This window comes from Gallinula chloropus (genome assembly GCF_964237585.1).
Source record: "Gallinula chloropus genome assembly, chromosome: 1".
NCBI classification, from domain to species: Eukaryota; Metazoa; Chordata; class Aves; order Gruiformes; family Rallidae; genus Gallinula; species Gallinula chloropus.
In genome coordinates this window covers 30,344,987-30,370,779 of record NC_140085.1, presented here as the reverse complement: position 1 = coordinate 30,370,779, position 25,793 = coordinate 30,344,987, and the positions used below count along the sequence as shown (strand labels likewise).

General features: G+C 40.6%; 1 protein-coding gene across 1 annotated transcript in view; it reads right to left on the bottom strand.

Annotated features, from left to right (window-relative positions):
* Positions 1-25,793, bottom strand: part of GRIP1 (glutamate receptor interacting protein 1) — a gene marked incomplete at both ends in the record, with an annotated part of 233,798 nt that overhangs the window by 75,447 nt on the left and 132,558 nt on the right. Inside the window, 5 exons of the mRNA XM_084269746.1 lie at positions 345-490; positions 1,834-1,909; positions 2,751-2,834; positions 7,081-7,226; positions 8,173-8,308. Coding sequence (XP_084125872.1) covers positions 345-490; positions 1,834-1,909; positions 2,751-2,834; positions 7,081-7,226; positions 8,173-8,308 — 588 coding nt within the window. The remainder of the gene's footprint in view (positions 1-344; positions 491-1,833; positions 1,910-2,750; positions 2,835-7,080; positions 7,227-8,172; positions 8,309-25,793) is intronic.

The following is a 25,793-nucleotide window of genomic DNA, read 5'->3' as shown; positions in this document are numbered from 1 at the left end:
AAGGCAAAAGAATTCCTGTAAGAGCAAGTAAAGCCCTCTTTCATGTGACATAGAAATGCTTACACTTCATTAACCTTTATTATCAACTAGCCACTGGAAAAGTTACTTTGCTAGAATCCACACTATGGTTTCACTCTACAAACCATGAAATGTCAGGATGCTAAATTACAGTAAAATACTGCTCACCTCCTTATGAACCCAAGATTAATGATACGGCGCGGAAGGGAATAGCGGTGCTACGAGGAGCGTAACAGGTCACGATCACTTCTAAAATAGCTCATCAAGAACAGGCAGCAAAACATCACAGATGGTTCCCAGAACTAGGGCCCCACTTCCCAACCTACCCATCACCGAGACATCGTATTCAACCAGCAGAGTGGCCTCCTGCCCACATTGTTTGAGAATGCTCATGGCTTCGGCATGTGTCGTTCCCAGCAGTCGGATCCCATCAACACTCAGCAGCCTGTCCCCGGGTTTGATTGTGCCCTCTCTGAAGGGAGATTCAAAGGAATGATATTTATTAATGTAAGATAAATTGATTTGGAGATAATGCCTTTTTTCATGCAAAGCCATTCTCTCACCCCCTCTCTGACATCCATCCCTCTTGCCTTCACACTTAACATTTACTCTGACGGTGAGAACATTCAGAGGGCGCAGAGGAAAGGAAATTGCTTTAATTGGAAAGTCAGTGACTGGAAAACGGCTTAACACATACCTAAATAATCAAGTTGTGTTAAACTGCAGCTAAGTATAGCTTTTGCTTCAACATATGCTTTCTTTCTGCCTTGTCCACACAACTCCTCTTTCATACACAAACACCTCCACCCCCAGTATTTTCTTAAAAATAAATACGAGGTGTAAATCACATGGGTGAGGAAACAGATTGCAAACTGAATGTCCATTTGCTGATTTTCTTTAAAAATATCCCTTGCTTGGATAATTCAGTTTTCCATTACTTCCTACCTAAAAATAACATGACTGTAAGTATATGCTGTCTCCCAGGCATATCTCATAACATATTCAGAATCATAATAAAAACTGAAGTACTAATGTTCTCAGCTCAAGAATCAGGGAGAAAACAAGGATGCAGAGGGATGAAGGCGGTAAGAAGGGGAGGGACAAGAGACAAAAGCTCTCCTGAAAAGTTTGCTTCTCAATTAAGATTTCCAAGGTCAAAAGTGCCAACATAAGCTGCAGAAAAATCAGCTTCCTTTAAACAAACTGTCCTTTAAGGTTTTTTTAATGGTTTAAGGACACAAATTCCATTAAAAAAAATCTATTTCATACATATAAATATGGTCAATATTCTTTCTTTATATAGATACAAGATGGTATTATGTACGCTTACTTTCACTGGGCAAAACCATAAATCTATACTCAGAAGTTGTCCAGGTGAAGTTATGTGTGACCACAGATGCAGATATGTTCAAACATCTTAAAATAATAACACAGTAACATCAAAACACATGACAGTATTTTTCTGAAGTGGTGTTAGAATACAAAAGCACCAGCTGTCTGAGGGCCACAAAAAATGCGCTCTGACCTACTGCAGGCATTTGTTCTAATTATTTTAGGTAATTTTTTGAAAGTGTTTAATGGGAAAGCCTTGAAACACATAACATATTCAATTAAAGTTCACAGGCACCATGACATGCCCAGACTCTGGGGTTGCCTATTACTGTTATGATTATTATAGTTAAATGCATAAACCATGAATTTCAAAGGGATAGGTTTGAATGTATCTCCTTCACTCCAAATCCTAATTTCTGTCCCAAATAATTCACCTTTTTCCATTTCTCTTTCACATGCACTCCAGAGAAAGATGAATTGTACCTGTCAGCAGGCCCTCCAGGTCTAACACATGTTATTACAACAGGACGAGATTTATTTCTGTCATCATGTGCTCCACCTAGAGAGGGGAAAGTGAGAGAAAGCACTCCTTCATTTTATGCTTTTTATGAAACCTCATTTCCAAGATGCAAGTCTAAACCTGGCGGCACACACACTAGCAGATGGGCTAAAGAGATCAAAAATGGCCAAGCCACTATTGTGAACCCCCACTGAATTTTATCTTAAATAAAATTGACCTACTGTATGGTATGGATGATTCTTCATAAAATATTTCTACAGAGTGATTCTTAATAAATGTGTATTCTTTTCTTAGTACTGTTACCCTGCAAATCTGATCTCAGTATGAAACCTTACATTTCTGCAATGTTTGCTGGACAGAGAAAAAAGCATCTGTATTTCACATACACTCAGAATAATGAGTAGCCACAAAGAAATTTACATATTAAGTAAGTTTTCCCTGAAGAAATTAATAATTCATTATTGGGGTATATTATTTAACAGCTGCATGTTTTCTTCTGTTCTCTAAGTCAGTGAAAGTATTTTTGTTGTACAGTTCTGACTACCAGTACAATTAATCAGATTTCATGCCTAATTTATACAAATACTGTATGTGAATCTTTTATAAGAACTACACTCTTCCTGCTGATTTCAGTGGTAGCAGAATCTGGGCTTATGTAAAACAAAGTTTGTAGTGTTCTTGGCAGAGCTGATTAATAACTGTTATTCCATAAACAAAAATCAGAGCGGATCATTAATGTATGGAAAAATTAACACATTAATCACAGAGATTTTTACAAACTGAAAGCCATAAATCTTGACATTATTTCTTAGTGTCATAAAAGCTTATCACTTCTTTTTCTCATTTAGAAAATTCAGACAGTTCATTTTTAATAACTTACCTCTTATTACGAATCCAAAAGTGTTCCCCTCTTTATGTAAAGTAACTTCCACAGTTCTAAAGATGAGACCTGATCCTTGTACAGCTAAAAGAAAAGAAAAAAAGGAAAAAAATCCAAACCTTATTATTTTTCAAATTACACACACAGATTTGTACCTTTTCCAACTTAAGCTGGCTATTGCGTTTCTGGTCACACTACTGGAAAGACTCTACTATGTAACAGTTAGATTAAAGATCTGTAATTAAATGCAACTCATCCTCTTTTTGATAGAATTTTGGGCCAGATATTTTGTAGATAATCAATGGTTTGGAAAAGGAGCCATAGATGCACAGAACAGACGAGGAATTTGAGCCTCACTGTTGAAATTGGGGCATGATTTTGCTTTTCTCATAGTTACAAAAAAGATGATGGAAAGAGAGAGACACAAAAATGACAAATGAAATTCTTAGAGCTACTGATTAAGTGGTTGTTCAGCCATGAAAACATTGATTTATATTGCTTAGTTAAAACAGTCAAGATTCTTAGGGTGCATCTCTAATCTCAGCTGGCTAGATTAAGATGAAAAAGGAACTTTGTATCGTAAGGGATTTGTAAATTTTTTCCTTTTTCATGATATACCTGCTCATCTTTGGTAAGTGAGTAAAAAAAATCTTGGACTTCTAGTTGAGCCAGTATTTTCTCTGTAAGTACCAGAGGAGTGGTGCAAGGCTGGATTAGGAGGCGAGAAGCCCAATGCACAAAGACATTTGGGTGTGATAATCCACTTTACAGAATTTGAAACCAGCGCTGTTGTTAAGAGACCAACGGCCAGTTTACTATCAGCTTTTACAGGAAGAAATTTGTCAGAGTGTGAGAACTCCCTTTCCCAAAGGGAAAAGGACTCTGTGCAAAGTCTCTCATGGGCACATTTCCTGGCTTCCAGTAAGATACTGCGAACAGCACAACACACATCAAGATTGAAAAGGATAAAAACCCGCTATTGAAAAGGATAAAAACCCGTTTTGTGAGCTGCAGAATTAATGGAAACTTATGTCCTTTAATGCTCCTGCCTGCAATAATCAGTTTCCCCAGTCTCCATTAGGAGACCCTAAGGGAGCAATGGACACCGCACAGCTGGGCAGATGTGAGTTGCTGGCCATGAGTAACAGATGTGAATGCTGGCTGTGAGTAACCCCAAGGAGAAGTGGTGCTTCCTGAGCACTAGCTGCCTGTCCTGAGGACACCCGTGGTCCAGGACTCTACCTTCTGCCCACGTGTCTGTTTCCATGAAACATGCTGCAATGCTTTTTGGGTTGTTTTTTTTTTTTTTGAGTCTTTGATTCCCCTGTTCAAAAAGGTTACTGCAGAGAACCCAAAGAACAACCCAGAGAAATCACACAAATCTCACTTCTTTAGGAAAACAGGCAGAAGATGGCTCTCCAAAGCATTGCAGTAATTCCTGCTAAAGCTTGGAGATCGGGACCATGTTACTGAAGCCCATGTGGTTGGTTGGTTCATTTTCAGCTAGAAATATTTTACTGCCCAAAAAGGACTGAATTATGGTGAGGACAACTCTTGCCTCCATTCCTATCAACTGAAAGTGGCCCAGCATGTAGCCTGAGCTGAATCTATGCTTCTTAATCTGCTTGGTGTACCCCAGACTTCCACTGGGGACAAGCAAAGCTTGTAGTTCAGCAGTGAGGTACGACACACAGCGTCCTTCCATTTGGACAACAGCCATTCAGGTTGTCTGTCCTTCCATGCCAACCACAGCCTGTGAAGGGAAAGAAGTCCTCAGGCTTTAGCAAAACCAAAAGAAAGTTGCAAAGTAGGTATGGCCCAGGTTTCAGTTTGAAACGCTGAGGTGGCTTGAGCTGAAAATAGCAGCTGGGTGCCCCTGCAGTGAATGCAGCCAGACAAAGAAGGAAATGCCAGGGAGAGTGGGATTACTAGTGCTCAGCCAGGTTTAATCCATCACTATTAAAGTACTGACATTTCCCCACTCTGAAACGATAGACCTCTCTCTGAGGTGGCAATCATGAGACAAACAGTAGAATTTCATTATGAATGGGGCAGGGAAGGAGGGGCCAGGACTTCACCATGTGACTTACTGGAAAACGTGGGTGCAATAAAGGCACTCTGTCTAGCTTGTTCACCAGTAGTTAATGGGAACAACTAGACTGCTAATTATCTCCAACGTTATTAGTTATGCTTGTATGAAGTGGTCAGTATTTCCAAAGACTTAAAGAAAAAGGTATGATTGCTACTGCAATTTAGCATGTCAAAATCCTGTTTCAGTGGACAAGAGTGGCACATAGACCAAAAGTGGGTGAAATAAAGGGAAGTCCACATGAGTAAGTGGAAAACAATTTTCATAGAACGACCACATCTCCAGCAAAATAATTCTGAACTCAGCTCACTTCATTAACTCAAATGCTGTGGTTTTGAGCATGAAGTTCCCTTACCACAAACGAGCACTAATCAACAGAGAACATTCAAAACATATTAAGGTGGCTGTCAGAAGGTCATACAAGCAACCAAATATGTAATTAGAGTAACTCTCCAGCTGCTAGAAAGCAACAGGGTGTTCATCCTTTTCTGAGCACTGAAGAGTGATGGATTTTTTTGGCTTCTATTGCAAGAAAAGTATTTAAGGAGATAAGAGCTTCCTAGCTGGCTCTGCATATTTTTCTGGCCACACACCAGCAGACCACATATTCTCCCCTCCAGTAAGCAGCACAAAGGAGCACAGCCTTTCAAAGGTGTGACTGGCGCAGGCCCCTTCGTGCCAGACAGTAACCTGCCAATCACTCTTTCACTTCAGGTCCCAGGTTTCCAAGTCACCATTTCTCTAGCTTTGGTTTCATACCTGACAGCCTCAATCTCCACTGAGCTTCTCCTACACACACAGACTCACAGGCATAAGCACAAAAAGAAAGAGCAATGGAGAGGCAGTGAAAACATTCAGTAGCACTCCATGACTTCGGTGTCACATAGACTTGCATTCGGAAGACAATCCTGCCCAGCAGGAAGCTCTTGCTTGAGTCACACTATTCTTGCAGGTTTATGTATCCCCATAGCCTACCCCACTGGGTCTTCTGCTTGAGAAATGACCTGTTGCTTAAAAGTGATGTGGGTAAAGACTGGAAAAGTCCCAAAGCATTTTGTTTATGAGGGAGAGCAGGAGGGTGCTGCAAGCGGAGAGAAGGAATGAAAAGGCAGAGGCTGAACTTGCAGACATTCATTAGTCTCATCTCAGAAGATCATACTGTAACGAGATAGATTCTCTTGCCCTTGACTCCAATTCCCAGTATTCAAAACTGTAAACAAACAAACAGTGGAAGTTGGCAACTCTGCCATTGGCTAGATTTGTGGTCCTGTAACACCTGAACATCTCTGAGAGTATCCCCCTGTACTGACAGTTCTTTCCTACTGCTTCCACTCTCTGAGCCAAGCCAGAGGAAAAAAATTAAGAAAACAATCACAACCAAAAATGAGAATCACAGAATCACAAGGTTAGAAGAGACCTTTGAAGATCATTGAGTCCAACCTCATCTACCCTTTTTTTGAACATGTCCAGGGATGGTGACTCAACCACCTCCCTGGGCAGCCTGTTCCAGGCCCCAACAACTCTTTCAGTAAAAATTTTTTTTCTAATACCCAATCTAAACCTGACCTGGCACAGCTTTGTGTCATTTCCCCTTGTTCTATCTTCTGTCTCCTGGATGAAGAAACCATCGCCCACCTCTCTACAACCTCCTTTCAGGTAGTTGTAGGTGGTGACAAGGTCTCCCCTCAACCTCCTCTTCTCCAGCCTAAACATCCCCAGCTCCCTCAGCTGCTCCTCATATGATTTGCCCTCCAGCCCCTTCACCAGCCTGGTTGCCCTTCTCTGCACTTGCTCAAAGACCTCAATGTCCTTTTTATGGTGGGGAGCCCAGAACTGAACACAGTACTCAAGGTGTGGCCTCACCAATGCCAAGTACAGGGGCACAATTACCTCCCTAGACCTACTGGCCACACTGTTTTTGATACAAGCCACGATGCCATTGGCCTTCCTGGCCGCCTGGGCACACTGCTGGCTCATATTCAACCTGCTGTCAACCAACACCCCCAGGTCCTTCTCTTCCTGACAGCTCTCCAGCCAACCTCCTCCAAGTCTGTAGTGTTGCATGGGGTTGTTATGTCCCATGTGCAGCACTCTACACTTGGCCATGTTAAACTCCATCCCGTTGGTCTCAGCCCATTGGTCCAGTCTGTTCAGATCCCTCTGAAGAATCACCAGCCATGCCCATATCTCACCACTGACAGCTACTTTGCATGGGTTTCAGTTTGCTTTACTATTACTTACAGACTGGAGGCAGCTCATATTCCACTTCTAAAACAACCCTCTCGCCAACGTTCTTGAGTAGGCTGATGATCTCATCATGGCGGAATTTGGTCAGGTTGATTCCGTTCACAGATTTGATGTAGTCGCCTACATCCAGCTGGTCGCTCCTAGGAAAAAGTACACATTCCTTTTGTTAAAGACAGATCTGCTGGCCCAAACTAACTAAAATCCTTTAAATTACTGTATTGTCACGGTAAGAAACAATTTTCCATTCATCTAGGTTAAGAGAAGTTGATCTTTCAAACAGAAAGCGGCATTTTAAGTTCTTGATCTAGTCTAGCTTGTTAAATATTAAAAGAAGAACATTGTTGCATTATTAATTTCTGATGTACAAAACCAGCTGTGCAATAAAGGACTCTGATGATCTGACTGGTTTGGGTAGAGGATCTGGGAAAACGTCTTCTCCACATCCCCATCTTTCTTTCTCTCTCTGGGGAGTGTCCAGAACTATTTTTTCTGCACAGTATTTGCCTTCACAGCTAACATCACAGCTACAGGAGATAGGCTACAGCCAAAAGCATATGTTCTGCTCAGTTAGCTGGAATGACTTAGCCTAACCTTTATCTTTTGTCCTATTTCACTCATGAATAACAGCTTTTTGGCATCCACTGTAGTAGTAAGCATGGTAGCTATGTCTAGGCTTCTTTTTAATCTTAACACTAGTTGATGAACAGTTTATAAGAATTAAGCTATGGTAGTACTATGGTTTGGTTTTCAATTTTATTTTTCTCCCTCAGCATTTTATGCTTCTTCTCTCAAGTTTTTGTTCAAGGACACAAAAAAGGAGAACTAAAATGTGTATCATTTAGAAGAAACTTAATTCATCTTATGATGACTTTCAAATATCTCATTGGTATTTCTAGTTTTTGTTAAAGTAGCCTTGAGGGAAGAGGGGGACCAGCTGTTGCCGTTTCTTTCTGAGCTTCTCCGGTCTGATGGGCTGCCATTATAGATGCATCCAGTCACATATTTGTTAGTGACCTTTCTGATGCAGTAAGTATTTCTGAAGCAATCACATCTTATAATGCATTTAGTGGCTTGAGATGCGGTTACCTAGCAGCGATTCCTCCTTGACGAAGGTTAGATACTCTTGGTTTCCCATCCTTGTCGATTCCACCCGATACTGTAAGCCCTAGGGTGGTGCCTTCTTTTTTCATTAATTCAACTATTGTTGAGCCCTTGAATTCCTCTGTTGAAAGAAAATTATTGGCATTATTAAAATTTGAGTGATAACACAGATGTTGCCGTTCTAAAATGTCATCTACTTTCCAAGAAAATCACTGTGTATGTTAATAAGAAATAACATGTACATCTGGAGATTCTCTCTTGCAATTCACAAGTTCTGTCTGCAAGGCTCTGCATATAGATAAATCTGAGGCATATGTTCTGCAAAAGGTTATTAAAAACTACACCAACGTGCTAGTATACTATACAGAGCCAATAAATACGAAGTCTGGCAATACTTACAACTAAAGGCAGTTGTTTCCCATTTTTGAAAAGCTATCTTTTCTCATTCTCTTCTTTATCCCTCTGAACCCTATGTTTTACAAAGTACTTCAGCTGATTAACTAAATAGAAGGATAAATGACACAGTGATAGAATGGTACTAGAAAATTTTAGATCCAGACTCACTTTGAGGCCACTAGTAGATGTCAGTGTTAATCAAAACAATTCAACATAGCAAGAATCCAGATGAAGATTAAATGTATCAGATCTTAACAGTTTTATTCCTCATTCTTACACAAACAGATCTCCACAATGACTCTCTGAACTCTCTGCAGAACAGGTATAAAGTAAGTGAAGGGCTTTCACAGTCACATATAAAATTACCCTCACATGCTGTCTGGGGCACCCTCTCCAGCAGTTTGCCCATTTAGCATGTTTGGAAAATGCCAAGCTAATCTCACAGGCCTCAACAAATGTGGGTCACCTGCAAAGGAAAGCCTTGAGCTGTCAGAAGAGATGTCCTTACTGCACATGGCTGGACAAGGCAATCTACATATGTACAGCTCCAGCAGGGCTACAACTGTCTGGAAAGCCATGAGGCAATTATACTGCATGCCCAGTGCTTCCAGTCAGAGAAGACCTATTAAAAGCACCAGCTGTTCAGATATTCTGGAAAAATTCATGAAGTCCTAAAGATCCACCTGGAAAATTATGAAATCCTGTAAGGATCATCCATCTCTCTGGCCCTTTTCTGTATTAATATGCAGCTTTTGGGTGAATTGGTCTGATACAAACATCACTGTAAATAAACACTATGCCTGCACTGCACTAGCAGTGGCAGCACGAGGTTTAAAGATGAAAAGCCTCCCAAAAACCAAGTGTCTTGTATGCATTCATATGTTCACCAGCAAGGTCTAGAATAAGCACTATACAAACAGCAACAAGGCTCTATAAATACCTTTCTGTATGACTAAGAATATGACCTAATACATCTTGACCTCTAGATGAAGAATAGCTACCCTAAAGGAGAACTGCCAAACCTGAGCAAAACAGAGACAATGGTGGCAGGCAGAGGAAAGCACTCAGAAGGGCCCCTGAGTATCCCATGGACCTCAGTAGTACTTTTGATAGGGTTAACTGCTGAATCTTTTACAGATGTAACATCATCCTATGCAATGTTCCCACTCCTTTCTAGGTGCTGACTGGCTCTTCTTTCCATTGTAGGTGATGATGACCCCACCTCAGTTATTCACATTTCTATCATTATACAGCAAGACTTACGTGCTTGGACAAGAAGTTTATGAAGCTTCTACTAAGAATTTGGCAGCGTATTCAGTCAGCAGCCAGACTTGATGAAATGAATGTTTAAAAAGTGTAAGGTATATTTGTAAAAAGACAAGGTTACAAGAGACTGTGGGGCCAAAACCGTGCCTCTTTTCAGTCAGAAAGCAGACAGTAGCATAGCTACCTGGTGCATTCTCCAACTTGGCTGACACCAGAACATCATTTGGCATCATTTGGAAGCTACAGAGCTTCCGCAGTGTTTGCTCACATCTGGACTTTCTGACAGTTCAGAAAGAACAGATGTGATTTTACCTGCATCTGACCATGAAGACATGTTGCATAGTTGTAGATGACACTATGGACCGAAATGCTGCTTTCAGTTTTATACAAACCTGCAAGCATTCATAATGATTACAGGAGTTAGTCATGGCACACGCTGCAAACAAAAATACTGCACATTTGCACCCACCATGCAACCTCAGGTGCTCGGCCAGTGTGTCACACTCGTTTGTTTGGGGTTTATCCGACCATGAGATCAGGAGTCAAAATGAAAATTCCCATCTCTCCCCCACCTCCCAAACTGAATCCTTCCTTTGTACTTCTTAGTAGTACAATCTGGTTCTCAGGATCACCTAAACTTTATTTTTTAACAAATGCATTGCCAGAACATGTACACAGGACATGAACAATGTGCTGCACATGCCTAATCTTTTCCCATAGCATAATAGTGCCACATGTTTCGATCTTTTATATAGGATCTGAGTTTACAACCCAACGCTGGGAAATTCTCTGCTACCTGAAGTGACATGTGGAACAGATGATCCATACAGTGGTCTAAGTTAGCTAATGATTATACAGTTCTCTGCAACTAAGGACATGGAAAGTAATGACCAGGCTTGTTTCTTCTCGTCATCTACTCTGACAAGTTTCCACACACCTCTGCCAATGGGTATGGGACCTCTAAATACCTACATTGGTAGGCAGGAAGGAAAGATGCACCAACTCTGGAAGGGAGTGGTGGTCTGAAATGCTCATCTCTAAGTGACAGATAAGGTCATCTAGGAATATGTAACAATTTCATTAGGTCTGCCCCTCTGAAAGACTTTGTAGCTTTGCTGTGTGTAATCACAGCAGGAAGAAATTGAACTACCTAAGCTGGCTTTGCTTATAAGAGCCCGTTATCCCTGGAAACCCTCTGAACCAGGCCCGTTTGATACCCATCTCTCTGGTTTTCATCTCTGCTTTCTTAAATCGCACATGATTACTTTTCTTATAATGCTATATATTACATGTTTACTTATCTGCATGGCTTCAACATTATCATTACAGACTAATCTCACCGGAGTTACAGAAATGCCCAATATCAGAACCACCCTGGGACTCCATTTCCAAACCAGCAAGCATCTGTACGTGCTATTCCCTAACTAATGCAAGGTCAGGCTCTGTTCTCTAGTTAACACAAAGCTATGCCTCTCTTTGTGGGTTAAAACTCAAACTTCTTCATGTACCATCTCACTCATAATTCATTACTTATGCCAACCAGCAAACTCCTAATTAGTTAGAAGTCTCTGGGGTCTGTTCTTTCCTACATGTACTCCCACATTGCTAATAACATTAGCATAGTCAGCATCAGAAGGGAAGGCAGATAAGTTATTTCCAGATTTCTTATAATTTATAAGTAAAACAGGAATTGAGTTTACAAGTCTTTTACTTAGTGGTAAACTGAATACAGAGCATGAGTTTAGGAAATGTCTTCTTTCTCTGTAACACTTTATGAAGTATCAGTTATCAGTACACTGCTCTGGCAGTACAGCTCTGTGATGTAAACCAAATGAATTATTCTAAAATGAAACCGTGTAGGGAAAAGATGGCTCCAAGCCTATAAAAAGCCCAAATCAATAGCATTTTACACTTCAGCTGGAGAAATACACTTGAGAACTTCTTCCTCGCCCACTATTAACAACTCCAGCAGCACTCTGTGAAACACAGCCCCAGCTCACACTGCTCCCAGCCTTCCCTTGGCCTGGGGAGGGTTTGGGGACAGTCCTGAGGACTGCCATTGCTTCCTGCTGCTGCAGGACCGATCCTGGGCACACGGTTCTCCATGCTGCACAGGTCACCTTACAGCTTTGCTGGCATCCACCTACCTCCGGGGTACAGGGCCAGGAACCCTGCGGAGCACTGGTTGGTGCGCCTGGCAAGGGGAGGGCGAACACGTGTGCTTGTACAGACACACATGCTTGCATCTACATGCAGGGAGAAGATGGAAAAGAAAGGTTCTGCTCCAAAGATCACAGAATCACAGAACTGTAGGGGTTGGAAGGGACTTCAAGAGATCATTGAGTTCAACCCCCCTAGGACAGGTCGCACAGATAGGCGTCCAGACGGGTCTTGAGTATCTCCAGAGCAGGAGACTCCACCACCTCCCTGGGCAGCCTGTCCCAGGGCTCTGTCACCCTCACTGTGAAAAAATTCTTCTGCATGTTGGTGTGGAACTTCCTGTGCTCCAACATGAAGCCATTGCCCCTTGTCCTGTCCCCACAGACCTCTGAAAAGATCCATTTAGATCTCCAATCCTGTAAGGTGGAGCATACAGAGCAGCTGCACTCTAAAGAACACGTTACGCTGCTGCTGTTTTCTCAGTTCCTGGTCTGGATGCTTCTCTTGGGTTTGCTGCAGCAAGACCCTGACTGCGTGTGCCTGACTTGCAGCAGGGTCACCTGCTGTAACAAGACTGTGATCTGCCCCGCAACCTGGAAGATTTTGGGGACACTGAGCGTAACTCAAGAAAACTTCAAAGATAACCAGGCGCTCCAACACAAGACTGGGTAAATCTTACTGTAATGTAAATCATCAGTAAGAAGATGAATAAATGGAACAACTTGCAGGTAAGTAAAATCCAAGAAACACTGTGGCAAATAAATTTTTCTTCAAGGAAAATAGTACCTTGGATAAAGCTTCTAGAATTTTCTATGGTCAGATTTTTGGCAATTTTCTACCTTTTGATGCATGTAAACAATATGCTTTAATGAATAAAAAGCATGGAAAATAAATTGACTCATGAGATTTCTGAACCTGGAATATAGGCACTTTTTCAATAAGAAAATTAAAACTACACTGCCCTGTTTTGGCTGGGATAGAGTTAATTTTTTTTCCCCACCAACTGGTACAGGGCTGAGTTTTGGATTTAGTATGAGGATAATGTTGATGACACAGTAATATTTTAGTCGATACCAAGCAGTCAAGGACTTTTCAGCATCTCATACTTCTCTCCAATGAGAAGGCAGGGGGTGACCAGGAAGCTGGGAAGCGACAAAGCCAGGTAGCTGACCCAAACTGGCCAAAGTGATATTCTATACCATATGACATCATGCTATAATGGGGTGTTGGCCAGGATGTGGCTCAGTTCCAGGTAATGAGCAATTGTGCTGTGCATCTTTTGTTTTGTATATTTTTTGTCATTATTATTATTCTTCTCTTCCTCTTCTGTCCTATTAAGCTGTCTTTATCTCAACCCACAGGTTTTACCTTTCTTTCTGATTCTCTCCCCATCCCACCAGGGGAGTGGGGAGTGAGCAAATAGCTGTGTGATTGTTTTAGCTGTCAGCTGGCTTTAACCATGACATAATTGACAGAAGGGATTTTTTTCACAGAACAACATTTGAAAGGAGAGAGAACTCTAAATCAAAAGTTTATAATTTGCCTTCATTCCAGATATTGACTGTCTTTTCCATCTCTTCTGTGAAAATTTCACTTTAAAATCCAAGACAATGCCTAAAATCTACATGATCAGGCCAAGTGCTTGTATGCTTCAACTACTGAATGACGTTTTTCAGTGCAGCTAGGACACAACATAAATGGATCTTAACCTATAAGTAAAAACCCCCTTGTAGTTATTGATCATTTCCTACCCAAAGACTTGCATAATCAATAGGTAAGCAATCGGCAAGTCTGTTGAAAAAAATACAGTCAATGCTGTCCTTGTATGGATTTTCCCTGTATGTCAGCAGAAATTCTGCAGAGGAAACATTTTGCTTTACATTCCAGTGGGCATCTCATGGCTTAATAAGAAATCACATAAAGATAAAGTCAATTCTTAAGAAACAGATAGCAGTCTGTTACACTGGGGATATCACATCTACTCAGTGTTTCAAGTCCTGTGGGTAGGTGTATTTCGCTAAGTGTGACAAGAGGGATGTCAAGAGATGATGAACAGTCCATTTCTTGTTGACCTTTTCCTGACTGACTGTCACTAACTCCTACAACACCTACAGTTTTATTAAAAGCAAGCAAACGCGTCGGTGAAGACAATCTGAAAACGTGAGGCTGACTCTCGCTTACCCTCTGCCATCTCATCCAGCCTGTGGAGGGACAATCCCCAAACCAGTCCTAGTTCAGAACCCAGCACCCCACTGCAGAAGACACACTGCTATGAGGCTCATCAGAACACATCCACAGGGCACAACACGCTGCACTTACCAACGGGACCTCAGATTTAAAACAACACCAGTACAGGTTGCCTTGGGTTGGGGTCTGGGCCAACATGACTCTGATAACTTGGATGAATGTTGTAAATGTGAAACACTGTGCCATTTTCAGTGAAGGCTTGAAAAAACCTGCCCCAAATAGACTGAGTTTATACCAATAGCTATTTTGGTAGTGCACAGGGCATTAGACAATTTTATTATTTTTTTATTTTCCCCAAGTGATGAGAGCATCTACAGGCTGGCTTTGCCACTGCAGAAATATTACCTCAAAACCATATACCTTCCACTTGCTAAGCTGGAAAAAGTCTGGTCTAGCCACGACATAGAAAAGCAAATACCCCCATTTTTATGATCCTGCACAGTCTGTGATACACAGGACATGATCCCAGAACTCACTGAAAACACCAGGCCTGCAGGACATGGCAGCACAGCTCACATCTGGTTTGGCAGGTTTCCTGCCAAAAAAAAGAGGTTAGTTCTTGTGCTCGCTGGGTCTGGGCATGCTTTTCCTACTCTAAGGCAGAGAAATCGATACCTTGGCAGCTGTCTCTCACTAAATAAAAACTGAGGTATGCAAAAGGGGTCGTCTTAAATTTAGCATCAAAGATAAGCATTACATTTGAAACTGTTTTTAAAGAAAGGATTAGAAATGGGACTAAATACCCCAAACCCAACAACAAATAACCAACAGCTGAAAGGCAGTAGCAGATAAAAAATGCCTCTTCATTCTTAATGGCAAGATCCTCATCAATTTCTTAGCATAAAAGCATTGCAAGAAAACAGCTGATACATGACACAGTTACCCATGTACACCACAGTAACTTCAGTAATTACATTTCAGTAGTGAAATGTTTAACACACATTCTACAAAAAGCAACTCTTCTTTGTGAGTCTGATGGAGAAAACCTCACAGTCAGCTGTCAGAGAACTGCAATGTGTTTTTACAGTGACAGGAATGAAACCATTTACCTTCTTAAGGTGTAGCACTTCCATCCCACAGCCTACAGTGCAGTTAGTAACTGTCCCAGTGCTTTTCTGGCAGCAGCACAGCCACGCCAGCACCTGCACATGAGCAAAAGCCAATGTCCTGCTCGTGTCTGAATCCAACCCTCTTGAAAACATCCAAAAATGGCATGGTGTGCCAGGGCATGGTGCAAAATGTGTTTCCACAGAGAAGAGTCATCTCTGAGCAGCCAACGTAGAAGGGATGCTGTTATAGAAGGATGCAAAAAAGGTTGCTTTGAACTTTAGAGAGGGAATAGTGGTCCATGGAGGCAGTTGTACAAGAAGCAGAGAGGTTTCTCTAGGCTAGATATATATATATAGCAGCAGCTACATGGATTAGGGTGGGAGCTGGAAGGCCACATGGCTGGATGTTTCTCCAAGTAAGACAAGCACTGGTGAAGGAACAATGGGCTTTTTGGTCCTCTGAATAGTCCTGCTCACAGAAATTCCCTAATGAAGTATGAATTTCGTATTCACTTTTTAGTTTGCTTTAGCTTGTTATGCAACAACTGGGTTGCACAATAAGGCCAGAAAACAAACAAAGAATGCGTGCTGGTACACAAAATAACCTTAACATTCAGTATTGGAAGGCTAAAATTATTTATCATGCTACTCTGACAGATAATGCACATACAAAGAGATTAACTTGAGTTATCTCAATACAGATGATGGCATCTGAATCTTCTAATAGCTGGGGCTGCTACGAATTTTTGTCAGTGACCAATTCTTAATTCTGCTCTCTGTAGTTTGTTTTTCACCCTACGTCAAGGACTGAAAGTATCAGGCCACACAGAGTCAGAACAAGAAGCTTTTCTCTCTACATTTTCTTGAGATGGTTGGTGATGAGGCTTATAGAGGAATGAAATAAATAGAATAACCACAGAATCACAGAATCGTAGGGGTTGGAAGGGACCCTGAGAGATAATCGGGTCCAACCGCCCTGCCAAAGCAGGTTCCCTAGGACAGGTCGCGCAGGTAAGCGTCCAGACAGGTCTTGAATATCTCCAGAGCAGGAGACTCCACAACCCCCCTGGGCAGCCTGTCCCAGGGCTCTGTCACCCTCACTGTGAAGTAAAGAGATATGCGAAAACGACTTTTTTTCCCTTTCATTCTACCTAGTTTTGGACTGGGTTGGAGAGCCCAGCAGTGGCGAAGGACAAAATCATAGACACTGAGAAACTTTAAAACTGCCATGCCACTTGGAGGCATTCTTATTTCTCAGGTGTCTCTTACTGTTGTGTTTTGCTCAAACACTCCCCGTTTTCTTATTCTGTGTAGATGTCCACAAAGCTGCAATATAAAGTGATGCGGAACATCTGCATAGAAGGAAACTGAAAACATGCAACATTACAGTTATATAATCCCCTATTGTAGGCAAAGAATTGAATTACAAGCTTGAATACTTATAAGTATATTGAAGAACAATTGACATATTTTTAATTAAAATGGATTTAGAAAGTAAGATATGTTTCAAATTTAAGTGTCAGAAATAACAGAATTACTGAATTACTATTCATAATCCCTGAGCAAATCTTGGCAGGGAAATTCAATTAGAGGAAAAAATATTAATGAAATTATAAAACATTAAAACATCTGGCTTCAGTAAATATGAATACTTTAATAAATTACTGTGAGAAGATGCATATTTAGTGGAATCACAACAACAAAACTTGGTTTTCTGTTTTACATTATTGCCTACAAAAAAGTTTTTCTTTCCCTGACTGCAACATGGTTGTGATGAAGATGCAGTGTGACCTACAAACTTGCTAAATGAGGTAGTCGAGTTAAATCACATTTATTCCTTGAGCTATCTGTGAAGTTCTAGCATTTTCATTGATGGTTTTCTTTGGGAAAGCAGCTACAGTCTTTCTTTGGGACAGTATCTATGCTATCTGTTGATCACTACCTGCATGCTTGCAAAGATCAAATTCCTTCCCATGGGATAAGTACCCATTCCACATTGAGGCACTTGGTGGGTTTTAGTAAGTCCAAGTACTTTTCAGATTCCACGTTATCTGTGGTGGTAGTCAAATTCCTGAATATCTGTGTGGCCCAAAGCAGCTCACTACTCTCTCACAGTGGAGCTTTCTTGACCAAGGACATTGAAGGGCAGGGGCACAGCGATGAATGGCTTGATGATTTCAGTCTTCACAACTGCTTCAATAGATATCCCAGTGCCTTCCAGAGATCAAACCTCTTTTGCTTCCACACCATGTCATTTTTTTTTTTTTTTGCTTGGGTGGGAAATGAGTAGTAGATGGTATTTTTGAGCGAAATCTTACATCCATTGTTATCTCAAACTTATCTCCTGTAAAAAACAAGTGGCTCCTCTTGAAAATTTTGTTTCATGCTATAAACAACCAAGTCTTAAACTCAGGAATGACCTGAGCATTCAGCAGTGCTACCCTGAACACCTCTGCATGTCTCTGCTGGACCCTAACAATGAAGGAAGGACAGAGCTCCACGACAACGTTACTCATTTCTGTCTGAATTGGATGAGGGCTTCAGTGATCCTCTCCTCTTGCTAGTGGAAATCCTGCTGTGCCAAACAGCACAAAGCCTTGACGCTAACGTAGCCTGTTGATTTATAAAACTTCTCCCCATAATTCTGACAGAGTCATTTCCAACTTACTCTCTGCTTCCTTTACTGGAAAATTAGCACCAGGGGAGCTCTTGGTAATTAGCGTTTATTTGTACTGAGGTGACACTATTCACAAAAGCACGGCCTGACTGTTCCAGATTCTCTGCTTTCTACAGTTACCAAAATGGATCAGGCAGGACGGATTACAGGATTGATTGCATTTGTGCATTCAAGGCAAGAAGGAGCCACTGAGAACAATCCTCTCCCTGATCTCCTGAGCTACACAAGCAGGGAAACATGATCTAGCGTTATCTGCAGCTACAGATTATCTTTTTAAAAGATATCCTATGTGGCTTTTAAAGCATCAGGTGATGGAAAATCTGCTACATGTGCAGGTAATTTTTATCTGAATTGGAGTAGACAAGCCTTCAATCCCAAAACCTCATTATGCTACCATCATTACATTCAGGATCTCCCTGCAGATGCAGAACTGTAACCTCTGATCAAATCACCTCTTAATCTTCTTTCTATTTTGGATTAAGAACTGACTGAATTGCTTAGGTTTCTGCCATCTGAGGTATGTTTTGTATTTCCTTGCATTGTTTCAACATCCTTTTGACTTGTGGCTACCAGGTAAGTTTTAGCAACAGTGTCATTAGATCCCATTTTTCCAGTTGAGCTATAATTGCGTTCTACTAAACCGCCTTTAACTGTCGTGGTCTATAGTTGCTACACAATTTAACATCTTAATTAACCCAAAACATCAGTTTTCCTTTTTAAAACACGGGGCTGCGATCACTGGCAAAATGGAAGTAGTAAGGATGAGGAAAGAATAAAGTAATGGTGTCACTCCTTTTTAGATAAACTACTGTGCAGCCATTCAAATATGGATGGTGAATTTTCAAATATGCATTATGATGGCTGAAATCAGGAGGAATGGCCTTGTAGAACTTTTCCCAGCACTTGGATTAAGGAATAGATAATTTTAAGCTTTTATACCTTTTTGTGTGTGCAACAAAGTGTTTATCAAAGTCTGCGTGGAAGATCAGACAACCCTTGGAAAATGAGAAATGAATGAAAACAATGAGAATGAGTGAGGGAAACTGCAAACGAGACTGAATGCTTCCTACAGCTTTTACCTTTTGTCCTTTGTGCTCAGTGATCACTGATAGCTTTATGGTTTGCTTGCTCTCTGCCTTTGCGGAAAACCACAGCCCAGAAACGCCACTTCTGGAAGATGATGGTTCAAAAATAGGCTGAAAGAATGCAGAGCTATCAACGTGTTAAAAGTGATCTGGTAACGACTCAACCTTTTTTTATACTTTAGTCTGATATAAAATTAAAGTTACAAGGATGGCTCAGGGATGAATTTAATATGCAACACCACCTGACAAAGAGGGCGCACTGAATTTTTTTGATGTAGGAAAAACACGCCTGTGAGAGAAGGATCATTAACTTGCCCAACATTGTGCATGAGGAAAAAATAATAGTTAAGGCCAAAGGAAAAACAAGGTTAAAGAACTACAAATTAAGGTAGCGACTTACATTAAGATTTGCCAAATCACAAGAATAGTGATGACTAGCTGCCAATAAGCATTTAAAATCCATATGGATTTCCTAGTGCTGTAAGAGATGTTTGCCAACAGAAAAAAAAGAAAAAAGAATAATTCAGGCATTTCTCAGCTGCTAACCTGAGCTCTGTAACTCGCTAATCAATCTCTCTACTTACTCCCTAAGGTTTAATGTATGCATAATGAACTAATGACAATGAGGAATGAAGACAGATGCATTCATTTGCATGAACTAACTTATTATATAGTCAAGCTTGCTGAAAAATCACTGCAGCAAAACAGTAAAATGCACAGCTGCAAGAATGTACCTGTGTGATTTCTTTTGTCATCCAAATTGCCAGCGTATGTCACAGAACTAGCACAGAAACTGAAATGGCCTCATATTAGCCCCTGTAATATTGCACCTATTAGCCTTTCAGGCAATAAGAACGTTTTATATCTTCAGGTCACTCCAAAAAGCTACATGCAGCTCTCAGTGGAATTCTGAACGGGACATCAATGTAAGATGCTCACGTTATCCTGGAGCAGTCTTATTATTGTATGCCACAGGAAAGGACTTTTCCTCTGTCAAACTCAAAAATGTCATGCATGTTTCACAGGAAAGATTTTTGGCTTTTCCTTCAAAATTTCCTCTCATCCTCCAGAAACTTCAGGTGAAAAGGAACAAAGATCTGGAGTCACTAGAGCAAGAAAGATACTGAACTGCTGGAGCAAGTGCAAAGGAGGGCCACAAAGATGGTCAGAGGGCTGGAGCACGTCTTCTGGGAAGACAGGCTGAGAAAGCTGGGCTTGTTCAGTCTGGAGAAGAGAAGGATCCAGGGAGATTTTATTGCAGCCTTCCAGTACCTGAAAAGCCCTTCAGGAAAGTGGGAGAGGGACTGTTCACTGGGGACTGTAGTGATAGGACAAGGGGTAATGAGTTTAAACTAAAAGAAGGGAGATTTACACTTGGCATTAGGAAGAAATTCTTTACTTTGAGAGCAGTGAGGCCCTGGCACAGGCTGCCCAGAGAAGCTGTGGCTGCCCCCTCCCTGGCAGTGTTCAAGGCCAGGCTGGATGCGGCTTTGGACAGCCTGGTCTAGTGGAGGGTGTCCCTGTTCATGGCAGGAGGTTGGAACTAGATGATCTTTGAGGTCTCTTCCAACCCAAACCAGTCTGTGATTCTATGATTACACATACCTGCCTCTCCAAATAGACTGGGACACACTAGCTATACAATCTGGTTCACATCTAATTAAAATATCCATCTTGTTCATTGTGTCTACCGGAACGGCTTTCTCGCCTTTCAGTGACCAAGAGGTTAAGACAAAGACAGACAGGTTAAGTGTCTCTATGAATTGAAAAATAGCTAAAATCTTCAAATAGATGGAAAGAGATAAAGATTCACCTACACAGTACCTACCTGGAGGCTTCAGTCGCATCTTTCATTTCAAGCAAAATGCAATGGACAGAATCTCAGTGAGGATACTAACATGACTGAAAGCAGGCCTGTTGACAATATGTACTAATTTTAAAGTAAGACTGTGAGTGGAAAAGAGCTGTCACTTAATCAAGGCTGTTCTTTAGTAGAAGGAAACTGCCTGCTTGTGAGTACTTTTTCAGGTTGCTGGGAGTCAGCAACAACTCATGAGATGTCACTGTCTCTGTTTCTCTCCTCTCCTGCTAAAGGATATATTTCCTGTTCTTTTTAAAGGAAATATTTAAATTCTAAATAATTTTAAGTTTACAAGATCACCTAGACAGCCTACCAGGCTTCTCCTGACACAGAGGCCTCACACAGAGATATTCTATTATTGTTCACAGGACAATTTGTTAACTGGAACTAGAGGAAAACCTATGGGAAAATTGTATTTTTACATTTGGTATAAAACTTCTTCATTTATGCAAACAGGAGCATTCTGAAACTCTGCCCCTCCTCCAGATATACCAACATATGGTGTTTTTGAAACAAGCTAAGCTTCTGCTCCCTGTGACCTGTATCTGTTTGCCTCACTCCTGCTCAGAGCAACAGGGCTGCTCACAGCCGTATGTCACATCGCCCACCTGGGAAGACTGAGGGTCCCCACACTGGAGTAGTTCACGTGCAGTTCAGTTATCCTTCGCCAGTGGATTTATGAACCACTCCAGGTTTAATAAATGGACCTTCTTCAGCTGAGGTCTGCATCACTGGGAAATTTTCATCTACATCAGGCACTAAGCATTCACAATTGCCATTCATTTCACCTGAAAGGACTGGTGCTCAAATCTTCTTTGTTTTACTCTACTGTTAAATTGCTTTAAAAATTGTGATAAGCTTACTCATGTGACCACAGCAATTACAACTGCTTAAATCACACACTGCTTGCCTGTCCCAAGTACGATATCAAATGCATCAACCTGAACTAGTTGGATTCCTTAGCTCCCACTTTGAACCACATTAATATAAAAAAGTACCATGATTTAGACTTCAGAAATATAAATACCTAATCCACCCTCCCTTTTTTTCCTAATTAACACTTTGAGAGTAACAATAAACTGTTTCATTTGCTTCCTTTTAACCCATTAGTTCCTGTTACCTGAGATCTACTAAGAGACTCAAATTTTACAGCTGTAACCTCTGAAATCTTTGAGGCTGTCACTCCAGCCCTTAACTTGTACCATACACTTAGATTTAACACTTACTTCCCAGCCTCCCCCAACTTCTAGTCTATCCTATCGCTTGGGCATCCATACACAGGATACCCGAAGCCAAACACACAGACATGTTTGGCATTCCCACCATTTTTTAACACCACTTACCTTAGCACTGTTAACAGGAATGTATCATTCCAGTTTGAATGCACCTTATGGAGCTAAGATTTACACCAACAAAGAAGGTCTGGCATGGTAAGATCTGTTTTTATTCTAAGAACATCGTAAACAGTTCATTGAAACAGAAAGATTAGCATCATCAGCAGGCAAAACTTGGAATTTTGTAAGATTAATTTCATATCTGTTTCAGGAGAGCAGGAGAGGCTGCTGATGGTATCTAATACTGCACAGAGCTATTTATCTAAACCGGAGAATCTGGAAGAATGACTAACAGCAAATGTTTCTAGACAAGATCTACCTTAATCCCCAGAATTTAGCTTATTCTGAAGGTCACCTCAAAGATCTTTCTGACTAAAAATAGATGGGAAAGGTTCTGCCTGAACAAATTTATCTGATAAACACATTTGCCCTAATTTTTTCTTGCCATATGTAAAACACAGTCAACTATATATGGGTTTTTCTGCTAAGCTCACTCTGACTAAATGTCTGGCAGGTCTCACCCCAAAAGCCCTTTTCTGCTAAGGGCAGATTTGTATTAACAAAATATCCCCCAACATGACTATATAAGCGTGGGTATAATGTCAAGCCCTCCCTGCAGAGATGAAGTCATAATGGGAGAAAAAGACGCCAAAAAAATTGAGACCAATTTGCCAAGGAAAGGAAGAGAGATGGCACCTCTCTGCTGATATCACTTTGGCTACCCCGAAGCTTTATTCATTTAGAAATACTGCAAAATTCATACTTCCAACTAACCCAGCTTCACCAGCAATATTTTCCATGAAATATCTAGCTTATACATCTTACAGAATGCCAGCAATAATTCTCTGCTCTGGATTTTCTTTCCCTTCTTGGTTTAGCAAAGTCTAGAGCAGACGAACTTCAGGCTGCAACAAGCCTGAACATTTATCATGTTTTCCCCCAGTATAGACCCAGGACTTAAGAAGATGGATGAAGATAGAGATAGCAGCCTAACTGCTACCACTTGATATGAATATGTGGTGTATTTTTCAGTTTATAATGTTTAATTTTAAATCATACATGCATTGGAAAAGTACAAGATGATGCCCTGATATCTTCTATCCACATGTACTAACGACTGGTGAATTATATTTCTATAGGGTTACTGATATATTAAAATGTGCATTGGATCAGCATAGAAAATGTTTCAGACTGTACTAACTTTGTACAGAGACAAAGCTGGGACTATAAAATGTATTTATAACTTGTGAAACATACTGAGACTTGTGACACCTTTAACTCAGACCACGAAAAGCAAATCTTACCAATCTTACTATACATTATAGTCATGCCCAGCTATTAGCCTAGATGGCCAGCCCTTAGGATAGACTGACTGTCTGAAACAGCTTGTCTATTATTTTCTGTGGTGTGGAATTAAGCCAGTTGAGCTCCATGATTTTCATTACGTTCCCATGCACTACATGCCCTCTATCGCACCATTACCTTTTGTTAGTGGCTAAGGAATAAAGCTCCTGGATTTTAAGGGTCTCATTAGACTAAAACTGCAGAATTTCCTTACTAGGCATCTGGTTTTGTACCTACGAGTTTGTAATGACTTTCAAATACACTTGCTAAATTTTAATTCTAGAATTAATGTCCTATCTCTTTTAGGCAGAACTCAACCTGAAAACTTTCTGGAAAAGCGCATGTCTTTATTCCCATGTGAGTATGATACATGCCAGCTATCTAGACATTATTGTTAACTTTGATTGTACTGCAGCATTAGTTATTCTTGATAGATTTAGTTCATTTTGCTGCAGTCTTGGCCTAATGAATTTCCCTCTGTGACCTCTAGCAATTTTTATTTCTAACTTTTGTTTACAGAAGCAGTATTTTGGGGATCAATTCTAATATTTAGAAAGTGCAGCATGTGTCCCTCATTTTGGGTTTTTACTAAAACAGAGGTCAATGCTCTTTCTCTGTATCATTTATCTGACAAGTATATAAGGTCACAATGTCATCTAATGTGGGAAGAAGGTCTTGGCAGGATCTTGTCTCAGAGTTAACTATTAAACTGGGATCTTTTTGCTTGACTGATAAAATCAATTAGCATTAAAGATTGGCACTTGTTCCTGCTTGGATTGATATTCACCGTGTCCTTCCAGCAATGTTTTCTCTGAATAAGAGCATTGAAATCTCTTGGCTTTGGCCTTGCTGCTATTTGACCCTACTGAAATACTCCTTGGTTTTGCTTTTTGTACTCTTTGCAGTTTGTTAATAAGTGAGACTTTACCAAAGAAGCTCCTTTGTGTGCTTATTCACACAACATTAGTTGATTCCCAAGACCATTCAGATACAAGGTGAGAATGGTATCTGCAATCTGGACAAGGACAATAAATAAAAAAGATAAACATCTGCATTCTGCTAGCCTGTATATATCCCTTACAAAGTTAATAAAGTGTCCCACTCCGTTTATGTAAGAAGTATGAATGGGTTATGCACCTACATATAAAAAACCCCATGCCCAGTAAAATTAATTATAAAATTAATTTTGATAGAAAAAGGATTTGGGAATTCTGACAGGTGAGTAAAAGTCTTACTTGGCATAATATTTAATGCAAACCATGAATATATAAACAAGATGGTTTTGCACAGCAATACTTCATACACCTTTCTATTCAGTGAATTAGTGACTGTCACTTGGATGCTTTGTATCATTCTTGTGACAAGATTCAACAACATTATTAGTAACCAAAGGAGAGGCAGAAAAGAGCTTTCAGAATAGTTAAAGGAACATGCCTGGGAGCAAAAGACCCTAATTTGTTTACTTTAAAAAAGGGAGGATTAAAGGGTGGCTTCATAATGAAGTACCTATAAAGGATGAAGTCAATTCTGATGAAAAACAACTCTTTATCACAAATGAGATGAAGCTGAAACCGCACATACTCAAGCTAGAAATAAAAGCAGTGAGGCCAATTAACCACAAAAGGCTGTAATGGATTTCGTACTGCTGGCACCCTTAAAGAGATTGAACGTCCCTCTCAAATATAATTCACATACAAGTTGAAATTCAAGGATTTTGCGTGTTTAGTTTAAATGGTCACCAAAGCCTCTTCTGGTCTATGAGCTCTATTAAATACAGTAAAACCTGACAGGATGAACTATTTCTTCTTACCACAAACAAAAAAAAAATAATTTGCAATGAAGCTATAATTAACTCATGGTCTTACAGCTCCTACACAAAACATGAGGTACACATTTGTATCTCTGTCTGCCCCATGAACCAGGGATACAACGAGGAAGAGAGACAACCATCAAAACTTCTTTCCCTCTTTGGATTCTAAGCAGCGTGAAAATGCTATTAAACAAGCAAGCAAAGAAGCAACCCTTTCTCCATCCTCATGAAACACTTCATACCACTTCATATTGGAAAATGGACATACAACTCTGCAATAAAATAATCACTAGATTTTGATGTAAAAGTCAAGATTTACAGTGAGGAGGAGTAGCTTTGACGCACTGATATAGTCAGAAAGAAAAGGTAAGCTATTA